Here is a 15,426-nt window from a genome sequence, read left to right as displayed (position 1 = left end):
ATAATTTTGGCTTTAAACATATTAATTCGGCTTGAAATGGCTTCACTTTAAAGATATGGACCATTAAACTTAGTACATTTGCTTGCTTATGTGATTTCAAGTCATAAACTCTTATAAATTTGTAAATATGGGATGGTTTGAGAAAGAATGAATTCAAAAGTTAAGAAATAAAGAAAATAGGCATATAAGAACCCATTTTGGCTTGAAATGACTTGATTTTGAGGATATGGAACCATAAACTTAGTAAAATTGCTTCTTTTATGTGATTTCAAGTCATAAACTCTTATAAATATGTAAATATGGGATGGTTTGAGAAAGAATGAGTTCAAAAGTTAAGAAATAAAGAAAATAGGCATGTAAGAACCCATTTTGGCTTGAAATGGCTTGATTTTGAGGATATGGACCCAAAAACTTATAAAATTGCTACTTTTATGTGATTTCAAGTCATAAACTCTTATAAATATGTAAATATGGGATGGTTTGAGAAAGAATGAGTTTAAAAGTTAAGAAATAAAGAAAATAGGCATGTAAGTACCCATTTTGGCTTGAAATGGGTTGATTTTGAGGATATGGACCCAAAAACTTATAAAATTGCTACTTTTATGTGATTTCAAGTCATAAACTCTTATAAATATGTAAATATGGGGTGGTTTGAGGAAGAATGAGTTTAAAAGTTAAGAAATAAAGAAAATAGGCATGTAAGTACCCATTTTGGCTTGAAATGGCTTCATTTTGAGGATATGGACCCAAAAACTTATAAATTTGATACTTTTATGTGATTTCAAGTCATAAAATCTTATAAATATGTAAATATGGGATGGTTTGAGAAAGAATGAGTTCAAAAGTTAAGAAATAAAGAAAATAGGCATGTAAGTACCCATTTTGGCTTGAAATGACTTGATTTTGAGGATATGGAACCATAAACTTAAGAAAATTGCTTCTTTTATGTGATTTCAAGTCATAAACTCTTATAAATATGTAAATATGAGATGGTTTGAGGAAGAATGAGTTTAAAAGTTAAGAAATAAAGAAAATAGGCATGTAAGTACCCATTTTGGCTTGAAATGGGTTGATTTTGAGGATATGGACCCAAAAACTTATAAAATTGCTACTTTTATGTGATTTCAAGTTATAAACTCTTATAAATATATAAATATGGGATGGTTTGAGAAAGAATGAGTTCAAAAGTTAAGAAATGAAGAAAATAGGCATGTAAGAACCCATTTTGGCTTGAAATGGCTTGATTTTGAGGATATGGACCCAAAAACTTATAAAATTGCTACTTTTATGTGATTTCAAGTCATAAACTCTTATAAATATGTAAATATGGGATGGTTTGAGAAAGAATGAGTTTAAAAGTTAAGAAATAAAGAAAATAGGCATGTAAGTACCCATTTTGGCTTGAAATGGGTTGATTTTGAGGATATGGACCCAAAAACTTATAAAATTGCTACTTTTATGTGATTTCAAGTCATAAACTCTTATAAATATGTAAATATGGGATGGTTTGAGAAAGAATGAGTTTAAAAGTTAAGAAATAAAGAAAATAGGCATGTAAGTACTCATTTTGGCTTGAAATGACTTGATTTTGAGGATATGGAACCATAAACTTAAGAAAATTGCTTCTTTTATGTGATTTCAAGTCATAAACTCTTATAAATATGTAAATATGAGATGGTTTGAGGAAGAATGAGTTTAAAAGTTAAGAAATAAAGAAAATAGGCATGTAAGTACCCATTTTGGCTTGAAATGGGTTGATTTTGAGGATATGGACCCAAAAACTTATAAAATTGCTACTTTTATGTGATTTCAAGTTATAAACTCTTATAAATATATAAATATGGGATGGTTTGAGAAAGAATGAGTTCAAAAGTTAAGAAATAAAGAAAATAGGCATGTAAGAACCCATTTTGGCTTGAAATGGCTTGATTTTGAGGATATGGACCCAAAAACTTATAAAATTGCTACTTTTATGTGATTTCAAGTCATAAACTCTTATAAATATGTAAATATGGGATGGTTTGAGAAAGAATGAGTTTAAAAGTTAAGAAATAAAGAAAATAGGCATGTAAGTACCCATTTTGGCTTGAAATGGGTTGATTTTGAGGATATGGACCCAAAAACTTATAAAATTGCTACTTTTATGTGATTTCAAGTCATAAACTCTTATAAATATGTAAATATGGGGTGGTTTGAGGAAGAATGAGTTTAAAAGTTAAGAAATAAAGAAAATAGGCATGTAAGTACCCATTTTGGCTTGAAATGGCTTCATTTTGAGGATATGGACCCAAAAACTTATAAATTTGATACTTTTATGTGATTTCAAGTCATAAAATCTTATAAATATGTAAATATGGGATGGTTTGAGAAAGAATGAGTTCAAAAGTTAAGAAATAAAGAAAATAGGCATGTAAGTACCCATTTTGGCTTGAAATGACTTGATTTTGAGGATATGGAACCATAAACTTAAGAAAATTGCTTCTTTTATGTGATTTCAAGTCATAAACTCTTATAAATATGTAAATATGAGATGGTTTGAGGAAGAATGAGTTTAAAAGTTAAGAAATAAAGAAAATAGGCATGTAAGTACCCATTTTGGCTTGAAATGGGTTGATTTTGAGGATATGGACCCAAAAACTTATAAAATTGCTACTTTTATGTGATTTCAAGTTATAAACTCTTATAAATATATAAATATGGGATGGTTTGAGAAAGAATGAGTTCAAAAGTTAAGAAATGAAGAATATAGGCATGTAAGAACCCATTTTGGCTTGAAATGGCTTGATTTTGAGGATATGGACCCAAAAACTTATAAAATTGCTACTTTTATGTGATTTCAAGTCATAAACTCTTATAAATATGTAAATATGGGATGGTTTGAGAAAGAATGAGTTTAAAAGTTAAGAAATAAAGAAAATAGGCATGTAAGTACCCATTTTGGCTTGAAATGGGTTGATTTTGAGGATATGGACCCAAAAACTTATAAAATTGCTACTTTTATGTGATTTCAAGTCATAAACTCTTATAAATATGTAAATATGGGATGGTTTGAGAAAGAATGAGTTTAAAAGTTAAGAAATAAAGAAAATAGGCATGTAAGTACTCATTTTGGCTTGAAATGACTTGATTTTGAGGATATGGAACCATAAACTTAAGAAAATTGCTTCTTTTATGTGATTTCAAGTCATAAACTCTTATAAATATGTAAATATGAGATGGTTTGAGGAAGAATGAGTTTAAAAGTTAAGAAATAAAGAAAATAGGCATGTAAGTACCCATTTTGGCTTGAAATGGGTTGATTTTGAGGATATGGACCCAAAAACTTATAAAATTGCTACTTTTATGTGATTTCAAGTTATAAACTCTTATAAATATATAAATATGGGATGGTTTGAGAAAGAATGAGTTCAAAAGTTAAGAAATAAAGAAAATAGGCATGTAAGAACCCATTTTGGCTTGAAATGGCTTGATTTTGAGGATATGGACCCAAAAACTTATAAAATTGCTACTTTTATGTGATTTCAAGTCATAAACTCTTATAAATATGTAAATATGGGATGGTTTGAGAAAGAATGAGTTTAAAAGTTAAGAAATAAAGAAAATAGGCATGTAAGTACCCATTTTGGCTTGAAATGGGTTGATTTTGAGGATATGGACCCAAAAACTTATAAAATTGCTACTTTTATGTGATTTCAAGTCATAAACTCTTATAAATATGTAAATATGGGGTGGTTTGAGGAAGAATGAGTTTAAAAGTTAAGAATTAAAGAAAATAGGCATGTAAGTACCCATTTTGGCTTGAAATGGCTTCATTTTGAGGATATGGACCCAAAAACTTATAAATTTGATACTTTTATGTGATTTCAAGTCATAAAATCTTATAAATATGTAAATATGGGATGGTTTGAGAAAGAATGAGTTCAAAAGTTAAGAAATAAAGAAAATAGGCATGTAAGTACCCATTTTGGCTTGAAATGACTTGATTTTGAGGATATGGAACCATAAACTTAAGAAAATTGCTTCTTTTATGTGATTTCAAGTCATAAACTCTTATAAATATGTAAATATGAGATGGTTTGAGGAAGAATGAGTTTAAAAGTTAAGAAATAAAGAAAATAGGCATGTAAGTACCCATTTTGGCTTGAAATGGGTTGATTTTGAGGATATGGACCCAAAAACTTATAAAATTGCTACTTTTATGTGATTTCAAGTTATAAACTCTTATAAATATATAAATATGGGATGGTTTGAGAAAGAATGAGTTCAAAAGTTAAGAAATGAAGAAAATAGGCATGTAAGAACCCATTTTGGCTTGAAATGGCTTGATTTTGAGGATATGGACCCAAAAACTTATAAAATTGCTACTTTTATGTGATTTCAAGTCATAAACTCTTATAAATATGTAAATATGGGATGGTTTGAGAAAGAATGAGTTTAAAAGTTAAGAAATAAAGAAAATAGGCATGTAAGTACCCATTTTGGCTTGAAATGGGTTGATTTTGAGGATATGGACCCAAAAACTTATAAAATTGCTACTTTTATGTGATTTCAAGTCATAAACTCTTATAAATATGTAAATATGGGATGGTTTGAGAAAGAATGAGTTTAAAAGTTAAGAAATAAAGAAAATAGGCATGTAAGTACTCATTTTGGCTTGAAATGACTTGATTTTGAGGATATGGAACCATAAACTTAAGAAAATTGCTTCTTTTATGTGATTTCAAGTCATAAACTCTTATAAATATGTAAATATGAGATGGTTTGAGGAAGAATGAGTTTAAAAGTTAAGAAATAAAGAAAATAGGCATGTAAGTACCCATTTTGGCTTGAAATGGGTTGATTTTGAGGATATGGACCCAAAAACTTATAAAATTGCTACTTTTATGTGATTTCAAGTTATAAACTCTTATAAATATATAAATATGGGATGGTTTGAGAAAGAATGAGTTCAAAAGTTAAGAAATAAAGAAAATAGGCATGTAAGAACCCATTTTGGCTTGAAATGGCTTGATTTTGAGGATATGGACCCAAAAACTTATAAAATTGCTACTTTTATGTGATTTCAAGTCATAAACTCTTATAAATATGTAAATATGGGATGGTTTGAGAAAGAATGAGTTTAAAAGTTAAGAAATAAAGAAAATAGGCATGTAAGTACCCATTTTGGCTTGAAATGGGTTGATTTTGAGGATATGGACCCAAAAACTTATAAAATTGCTACTTTTATGTGATTTCAAGTCATAAACTCTTATAAATATGTAAATATGGGGTGGTTTGAGGAAGAATGAGTTTAAAAGTTAAGAAATAAAGAAAATAGGCATGTAAGTACCCATTTTGGCTTGAAATGGCTTCATTTTGAGGATATGGACCCAAAAACTTATAAATTTGATACTTTTATGTGATTTCAAGTCATAAAATCTTATAAATATGTAAATATGGGATGGTTTGAGAAAGAATGAGTTCAAAAGTTAAGAAATAAAGAAAATAGGCATGTAAGTACCCATTTTGGCTTGAAATGACTTGATTTTGAGGATATGGAACCATAAACTTAAGAAAATTGCTTCTTTTATGTGATTTCAAGTCATAAACTCTTATAAATATGTAAATATGAGATGGTTTGAGGAAGAATGAGTTTAAAAGTTAAGAAATAAAGAAAATAGGCATGTAAGTACCCATTTTGGCTTGAAATGGGTTGATTTTGAGGATATGGACCCAAAAACTTATAAAATTGCTACTTTTATGTGATTTCAAGTCTTCACTTATATGTTTATTTGCTTTACTTGTAACTTATGTTGTTGGTTAATTGTTTAAACTATATATTATTGTGTAATGTCTTTCTTGTAGGAGAACTACCAGAAGAATGTTGAAGAAGCCACCACTCAAGGGATTAAAAAGAGTCCTAATGAGTTGTTTTGGGAGAGTGTGGGTGGTCGCAACAAGAAGGGTCGAGTGAGGGGACTTGGCCAAAGTGCAGAGCTGTAATTTGGAAACCGGACGGGTCGAGGTTCTAGGTCTTCACAACAGTACACACCGTCTGTTGTTAGTCAGATGCAGGACCAGATGGACCATAGGGTGGAGGCTCTTCGTAGTGAGATACGCAATGAACTCCGGAGTGAAATACGAAGTGAACTTCGGAGTGAAATGGAAGTTGAGATGCAAGCTCAAATTCAAGCTGAAGTAGCCCAAATGGAAAGGAGGGCCGAGGAGAGGTGGAATGACTTCATGAGACGATTTGGCAACGACACCTGTTCCACCATTCAGCCTCAGCGACGAGACCCTAGGGATGACCCGGGTAGTGGAGGAGCAAGCCAGGGTACCCCTGCAGTTTTTTAGCCTAGCTTAGGTTTATGTAGTACGGACAAGTAGTTAATTAGAATTTATGTAGCATTTGATGATTTTCCCGCTTTTGTAGAATTACTATATATTATGTAGCTTTTGGATATGTTTAACTTCAGAATAGCTTTTGTGGAAATATATATATTTATATTTCCGAAATTGGTTTATGATTTTAATTTTCACAGGTATTAGGTGCAGAAACATAGGTTATTAATGCTGGACAACTAGAATTGTGGCTTTGTGAATTATATTATGCGACGGAAATAATTAATATTTAGTTTGTCGGAATTGATTTGCGACGGAAAAATGAAGAATATTCTGTCGCTGACACAATCCTTAACGACGGAAACTTCCCTCGCAAAAGTTAAAAGTTTGCGAGGGATTTAAATTCCGTCGCAATTAATATTTTAGCGAGGGAATTTTCCGTCGCAGTTAATATTTTTGCAAGGGAATTTTCCGTCGCAATTAATATTTTATCAAGGGAATTTTCCGTCGCAAATAATATTTCAGCAAGGGATTTTTCCTTCGCAAATAATATTTTAGCAAGGGAATTTTCCGTCGCAAACTACCGACGAAAAACAATTCCGTCGCAAATATTGAACTTTAGCGAGGGATTTTTCCGTCGTAAGTTATTATTCAACGACGGAATTTTCCATCGTAAATCTGCGACGGATAACACTTGAAAGTCAGATTTTCTTGCGACGGATGATATAACGTCGGTATTTCCGTCGTAAAAGACATTTGCGACGGAATTTCCCTCGGAAATTCTTTTTTTTCCTACGAAAGGTTTTGCGACGGACCGTTACGACGGAATTCCGTCGGAAATGCTATTTGCGACGGAATTTGGCCTTTTTGCAAGGGAAAATTTCCGTCGCTATTTAACCTTTTTCTTGTAGTGTTGGCTAGTTCTTCGTCTTTTAGGTATGAGGGCAGGGGTTAAATCTCACCAAGCTCATTTTAAGAGGGATTTCCCTTAAATTCACCCTTTTTAGGATGGACCTTTTCTTTACCATAAAATAAAAAAATAAATAAAAAAAAACATATATTTTTTAATTCATCTACCATTCATACGACAAAGGGTCATAAATTGAAGGAAAATTTGTTAATTACTACCTAAAAAAAGGGGTTTTTGTGAATTACTACCCCTATAAAAAAAGTTGTTAATTACTATCCTAAAACTTATGAATTCTATAGATTGTTACCATTTTCCCTAATCAGCCCCTAATTAGGTGATTTAATCTATTAATGATATCATTATCCGGCTAATTTGTAATTAGTTACTTTTAAGACATGATTAATTAAATAAACCCTAACACCACCTCTAAACCACCACTACACCACCTCCGGCAGCCCCCTTACCCCATCCCCACCATCTCCGGCAGCCTACCCCCGCCCCGGCATTGACCCAACTTCTAACCGCCTATTGCGCCACCTCTAAACCCCCCAACAATCCCTCCAACCCTCGAAAAAATCCCTCCTCCCCACCCCACCGGCGACCCTAGCCCCCTCCCCCTTGCCAGAGAACCCTATTAGGCCCGCAGGTAGGGGATGGGGGTATCGTGAAAGGAAGGTGGTTTTAGGGTGGGCAGTGGTGGTTTTAGGGTGGGGAGTTGGAGGAGGTAGGTCGGTAGTGGGTGGAGGGTGGCCGGAGGTGGTGCAAATAAAGGTGGTGTGGAGGTGGTTTTAGGGTTTAATTAATTATTTAAGGTTTAAAAACAATTAATTACAAATTAGCCGGATAATGATATCATTATAGATTAAATCACCTAATTAGGGGTTGATTAGGAAAAATGGTAGCAATTTATAGAATTCATCAGTTTTAGGGTAATAATTAACTACTTTTTTTTTTAGGGGTAGTAATTCACAAAGACCCCCTTTTTGAGGTAGTAATTAACAAATTTTCCTAAATTAAATAAGTTGTAATTAAATTAGAAAAGAAAAGAAATGCAATATAAAAACTTTTGAATACACAAGACATCTAGCTAGTTATCTACAAGTATCACTAATTCACTACCTACACTTCCCAAAGGCCAAAACTATGATAACAATAACAAATTGATAACTCTTGCATCAGCCAAATTAAGCATTTGATCAAAAGTATGAACAAGTATTCTTCCTAAATTTGATAGGCTTGGTGCTTAGATAATCGACTGTAATGTTACAGGATACGTGCAAACGATGCTTCGTTTTCACTAGCTTCCCAACGACATATCCTCGAGAATGGATCTCCGTTTCGAGAATGAACGGAACCTGGCCACCTTGCTCGTTAGAGACATCTACGCTTGATCCAGCACCATACAACGGTACTTTGTCTCCGTATACTGTAATTGAAGTAGTCCTTCTACTCTTTCTTGGCTGATAATGTTTCAGTAACTGTAATGATCACAAGTATTATTATAATTGTCGTTTTTTCTACATAATAGGCTACATTTCTTTATCAGGTCGTGATAAATTTGAATTTACTATAATGGTAAAAAATAAGTACTGCTATATGTAGAAACAGAATACTGACCTGACCAGTAGCAACTGTAATCTCCGAGTAGAGAAGAGCAATGGGGGTTGAGCTAACATGGATGCCGAAAAATGTGGCAGGATTGTGTATGCCTAGCTTCAGTGAGCCATTGAATGTCATTACTCTTGTTGGTACACCGGAAAAATCTGTTGCCTCCGACACAGAGAAGTAGTGTACTGATAAGCTCTGCCAAGAAGCCAAGCCAAGCCAAATTTAGCCAAATTTCGAAGAACAAATTTAACAAGTTGGTTTTGTTTAATTTGTTTTAATGTGTATTGTACATTTAACAAATATTATACTAATTACGGAGTAATTATACGTAATGATTTTTATTTTAAGGTATAGTGACGGTGGTCTAAACAAAAATTGACTACTAAAATCAATATCAATTGTAACTCTCTCAATCACCTTTTTCTTATCTCTTAGTGTTTTATGAGTTAAATAAGACAAGTAAAATGAGACAGATTTGTATAAAACGTTTGTAAATAATGATTCTTTTTCTTTTATTTTGAATATTATAATGAGTTTATCACACTTCCCCTTGTTTTCTTGTGCCAACAAGGAGTTTAATGATTGTCCATAGATTTATAACACAATCTCTGGCACATGACCTAATAATGAGATTTAATTACACAAGCTAAATGAAGAAATTAATAAAAGCAACTTAAAACCACGATATCCTTACCACTCTTAACGACCATGTTTAAGCTATTTTGATCAACTAATTATCCTTTTACATTTTTTTGAAGACAATTATCCTTTTACATTTTAATCTCTTTTAAAAACCGTTTTCAAAATTAAAGAATGTGTTTTGAAACATAGTTTAACTCAAAGTCTACCAAAGTAGTAATGACCATCTTATAATTACTTAATTAGTTAACAACCTAATAAAGTATATACTAAAGTAACTAAACCATATTAAGCTAGTGGATAATATTGAGATTAATAAATTAACAAAAACAAAGAACCAAACAATTGTCCTTTGCTAACAACAAAAAAACTAATTAACATAGTACTTATCAATATATGAGCAAGACAATTAGTAATAAAAGACAAGAAAAATAAAAAAGTTATTACCTTCAAAGTGACTTGAGTTTTAAAAGGTCTACTAGCACCCCAAATGATCAAGCAAAACAAAGTAAACAACACAACAAAGCTAAACACCGCAATTAAGGCTTGAACCCTTCTTGACAACCCTTTCTCATCAACACCATCATAGTGACCTTCTTCAAGAATTACATTACACTCAGGCCAACCTTTCTCATTCCTCCTTCGGCTCCCTTTTCGCCCCGAGGAAGACCGAAACACACCCGAAAACCGGCTTGCGGATGAGTTCCTTGAGTGCCTACCCATGGAAGGATGTGAAGGGGACTCCATAGGACTATTGTACATAGGTGTTGCTTGTAATGAAGCCGACTTGTTATCTCCATCATGTGAGTCTCTTGATGGACTTTGTACATAGTATATTGGCCTTTTTGGTGATCTTGAAGGTGATGATGGTGCTGAACTTGTTAAATCTGACTCTGATTTTGCGTGTATCATTCTTGTATTTTGGAGATAAAATATGAGAGTTGATGAAAAAAAAAAAAAAAACAGGGGAATTTAATAAGGGAGTAGGGAGAGTTTTTATTTTTGGTGGAGGGAGGGACCAATAATAAGTGAAGCAAGTTGTGTTAGTCGCGTTTTATATACTTTTTATCGTTATAGCCATTCGTACAAGATTTTATGTAAGTGAAAAATTACAAAGAATTAAAATAAATGAGTGATCATGTGGCCCAACTAAGGAGAAAAGGTTCATTATTAAACATGGAGATAGGGTATGTAAATTTGTAACCCTATATAGAAAATTTAATAGTAAATTGAGACGAAGGGAATTTTAAAAAATAAATGGATGAGTGACTATGTGAGTATGTGGCCTAGCAAATAAGAAAAAAGGTACAAGTATATATATGTGAATTGAAAACCTTATATGGAAAAGTTACGAGTAAAATGAGACAAACGAAATAAAATAAGCATTTACAAATAATAAAAATTGAAAGATGGCCAACAGAAAAATATGCTGTAGTAGGTGACAAGGGATACAACAGTATAAGGATTAAAGAGTGAGGACTAGACTATATATACCTCAAAATTACTACCACTAATATTATAGTGCAAGTGCAAGTGCAACTGCCTTTAACTTGTGTGGATATGTTCGATTGTAGGGCTAAAAGTGTCGGCAACCGACGAATTTCTACCAAATTATGATAGAGATCGAATTAGAATCTCTTTTACAAAAACTAGACAATGCAAGGTTATGTTGAATTATTAAAGATTATAATTAGCATGTCATTGTGATGGGATTTCCATATATACCTTAATTTTTGAAATTTGACTTTGTTTTAGGTTGGGTGGTATGAATGACACGAGATATGACATAGTTTCATTGCTGGTAGGTGTAAATTAAGTTGTCTATTCATTTAGCAATGTCGAGTTAGATTAAAATATTTTACATAATAATTTTTAAAACACTAATTAAACAATCTATAATCTAAAGAAGATAATATATACCTAATAACCTTTTATATTAGAATCTACACCTATTAATTTTAAATATTATAACTTGGATTATTGTGAGTTATAAAATGAATGCATAATGATCTTCAAATAATTTTATACATAATAGCAAAAAGTGACCTACATATAAATAACAACAAAATGTAACACAACTTGTTTCCAATGGCAACAAACAAAAAAATATGTTATCATCTAGCAACATTAGTTTAGACAACTTATTTCTAATGGCAACAATTCAAAAATTCATTGCCTTTGTTTGTTTCTAAATCAATAAAAATAAAATTTTTGTTGCCATAGTTTGTTACTATATGGCAACAAGAGAAAAATATGATGCCATATAGTAACAACTAGTAAGAAAATTTGTTTAAAACAACAACAAATAAAAAACATTTAGCCATTAATTATTAAAAAACTAAAGCATAAAATGTCGATTTTAATTAGGCAATGAAAAAAATTATAAGAGCAACGTTTTAAAAATCTGTTGCCAAACTTATTAGTTGTTAAAAAACTTTTATTTTTGTAGTGAATTGGTGAACTTTTCCTATTGTTACATCACTATTGTAACTATTTAGGGTATAGGAGTACGTATATATATAATGCAATAAGGAACACATATTATTTTGTCAATATTGTCTCCATCATCCATTGATGTGTGTATTTTATTTTTATATGATGAAAAAAATAATAATAACTTAAGGTGCAAAATCATCAAATGTTATTGACGTTTATGGTTCATGTCTTTAGCGGTTTAACTTTTAAGGTTATGATAAATACTACAAATATATAAAACAAGTTAAACAACCCATGATTGGTATATATCATTATATCCTGGATAAATGAAAGAAAGCTAATCAATTGTATGATTAGGATATGAATGCGATTAAGCAAACTTAGACAAATAATGAAATCCTTTTGAAAGTAATTGATGAAAACTTATGATAATGATATGAATTGGACTATAATTCCTCAAGATTTCATTTTTTCAATATAAGTCTATTTGATGGAGCATCAAGTTCTGATAGAGATTATGCTAATAATCTCTTTGTATTCTGTTAATATTCTTTATGTATAATTAGCATTTATTGTATTTCTCATATTAGGTTTGTACCACCCCTTTATATATACGGTTGAATGAAAAAGCGTCCTCAAGGAGAATTACACAATCTTATTATCTTACAAGTTCGACCAAAATTGAAACTTGAATTATCTCGAGTCTTGAATGAAATACTTTAAAATCAAGGAAAAATATTGCTTACTACTACATATCTTCATTTTCAATTGTAACATTTAAATTTGACATTATCTATTATGAGTATTTTTTTTTAGGTAATAAGAATAAAAGGTTTTTGAGGGGAGAGGCAAAAAAATCCAATCCCTTAGATGAGTTCCATAAGATTTAATCTTTAGACATAAATTTGAGGTGGATAACATTTGTGGGATACTACTTCTCTACCCCCTCCCCCTCCCCCTCCCCATCCCCCTATAACGATATACCAATTTATGTAACACTTTTTATGATTTAAAAAAAAATTACAAAGTATTAAAGAATGGAAGAACTAAATTTATGTAACACTTTTTATGATAAAAATAAAGTGCATAGTATTAAAGAATGGAAGAACTAGATGCAACTCCAAAATAGTGGACTGTAAAGCAAGAAAGCTCTCCAAAGACTTCCTTACCTACCAATAATAGAAATCAAGAAATGAGTACAAAACCAAAAGAAAAGTGAATACGACAAAGTATTAATACACTATACACCTTTTAATTATAATAGCCAGCCAATAACATTGGTCCACATTGGATTAAGACTAAACACCTTGTATTTTAATATTTTAAAGTTTGATATGTATTTGCAAATACATATCAAACCTGTATTAGTACTTCCTCAAACAGCTTTCGTTGCCCAAATTATTAGTGGAATAGTGGTAGTTACTATTACAGTTATCCGTTTACCCCATCTCATGGATCGACATCATAGCCCAAAATATACAGTGGTCACTCTTAAGCGGGCCTATAGTTTAATATTGGGCTAAGTTTGGGCCTAAAAAGACTTGGTCTTTCATTCATTTTTAGTGGACACTTCGTTATAGTGTAAGCTTATAATAATGCTAAATTCTTCATCCGTTGTATTTTAGTATTCTCACGTAGTATCATATTTTCATGTTTGCCAAATTGTCAATATATGAATTTAAAAAACTTATATCTTCAATATCATCAAGACAAAGTTATAATGTGACTATATTGAAATATAATATACATTGTGACGAATATTACACACGACTATGTTTATTCTCAAGTATAAATCACAAAATGAAGCTAAAATGAGTTTGTAAATAGTGAGATAAAATATTTATGACCATTTCTCTCTTTCCTATTTTCACAAAGTTTAATTTGCAACTCTAAAAGTCAATCAAACCATTTTAAAAATATTTAATGCTTTTTAAAAAAAAAAAAAATTTTAAAAAATTTAACGGATATTCGATGCTTATTTTGTCATGCACTCCTAAATCGAATAAAGAAGATATTTAATGCTTATTTGTAGCCTGAGTACATATATATGGCATTACATTATCAAAAAATAATACACTCCTCTCATGAATATTTTATTTAGGTTGAATTTAATCGAAACCTAGATATTTAGATGGAGGATGAGCTTTGATCTCTGCATAAAATCAGCTCCAATCTAAATATGATTTATGCAAGGACGCAAGGTAAACTATCAACTAGCAAAGTGTCACAAATTAAGGTTTTTTCTATTTTTTTTTTTTTTTTTTTTTTTTTTTTTTTGGTAATAAAGGATGTCTAGAAAGGTTGTTAGATGATTAGATCATGCCTCATTCATTATGAGAGGAATAGGGGACTATCATGTCTATCAATATTCTCGCTCAAAGATAGTGCATAATCTTTCTTCATGAGGATTCCATATGTGTAGCATAATTGTTGCATCTCGATTTAGGACATACAATGCCCCTAATTTATAAAAGTACAATAGAACCTTAATTAGCTTATCAAAAGGTTTTGTGTGAGACCGGACTCATGTGAGACCGGGCTCAATAACAAAAGTCTAACAAAAAAGTGTGGGCTAACTAAACCCGATCGCGAGGCCCGCAACACCAATTACATGACATGACAGTAATATTCTAATACCCGACAATAATATTCTTATACATGACACTAATATTTTAATACCTGACAATAATATTCTATTACATGACAATAATATTCTAATACCTGACAATAATATTCTTATACATGACACTAATATTTTAATATTTGACAATAATATTCTAATACATGAAAGTAATATTCTAATACCTGACAATAATATTCTTATACATGACACTAATATTTTAATATCTGACACTAATATTCTAATACATGACACTAATATTCTTATACCTGACAATAATATTCTAATTCCTGACTAAAATGGTCTTATTCCTGATAAAAATTATCTTATTCCTTACTAAAATTATCTTATTCCTGACTAAAATATCTTAATCTTGACTAAAATTTTCTAATTCCTGACAAATATAAACAATATTTATATTAATCTAATCCTGACAATACTAATCTAATACCCGACAATAAACATTTAATACCAAACAATAAACATTTAATACCTGACATTATTTTCTCCTTCCCTACTGACCTCTTCTTCCATGGCTACAATATTTTTCTCTCCTCATTACATCCCCAAATTGGAAGTGGATAACGAGAATACTTCTCAGTCTCAGAGAAGATTCTAGATTGAAACATTGGAGTATAAGCAGAGCTCCATACTTGCGGCAAAGCATCCTAAACGAAAGCTCAGAGCAATCAACCATGGGAGCAACTATCAATTTAGGCCGACCCAACTTCTTCTAATGGGCCCAAGCCCGACACTGTGAGTTGGGATTTGTTGGAAGAAATTTTTGAAGAGCTTAAGTTTCCTACAGCTTTTATTAATTTCATATACGAAATCCAATCAAATCAGTGACAATCGGCCAATCTGTCACCCAACTTACTTAAACAACCTAAAG

The 15,426-nt window shown here is 31.2% G+C and overlaps 1 protein-coding gene across 1 annotated transcript; it reads right to left on the bottom strand.

The window, feature by feature from the left end:
- Positions 1 to 8,244: 8,244 nt before the first annotated feature.
- Positions 8,245 to 10,773, bottom strand: LOC145560079 (uncharacterized). The gene is made up of 3 exons (XM_081621338.1): positions 9,926 to 10,773; positions 8,849 to 9,034; positions 8,245 to 8,709 (listed from the first exon to the last, which is right to left on the bottom strand). The coding sequence occupies exons 1-3, from the start codon at positions 10,388 to 10,390 to the stop codon at positions 8,428 to 8,430; spliced, it is 933 nt and encodes a 310-aa protein (XP_081477464.1). The 5' UTR covers positions 10,391 to 10,773; the 3' UTR covers positions 8,245 to 8,427.
- Between the last annotated feature and the right edge of the window lie 4,653 nt (positions 10,774 to 15,426).

The sequence above is a fragment of the Chenopodium album genome, chromosome 9, assembly GCF_948465745.1.
Source record: "Chenopodium album chromosome 9, dcCheAlbu1.1, whole genome shotgun sequence".
Taxonomy (NCBI): Eukaryota; Viridiplantae; Streptophyta; class Magnoliopsida; order Caryophyllales; family Amaranthaceae; genus Chenopodium; species Chenopodium album.
The sequence above is the reverse complement of the archived record's forward strand: the minus strand, read 5'-3'. Positions and strand labels throughout refer to the sequence as shown.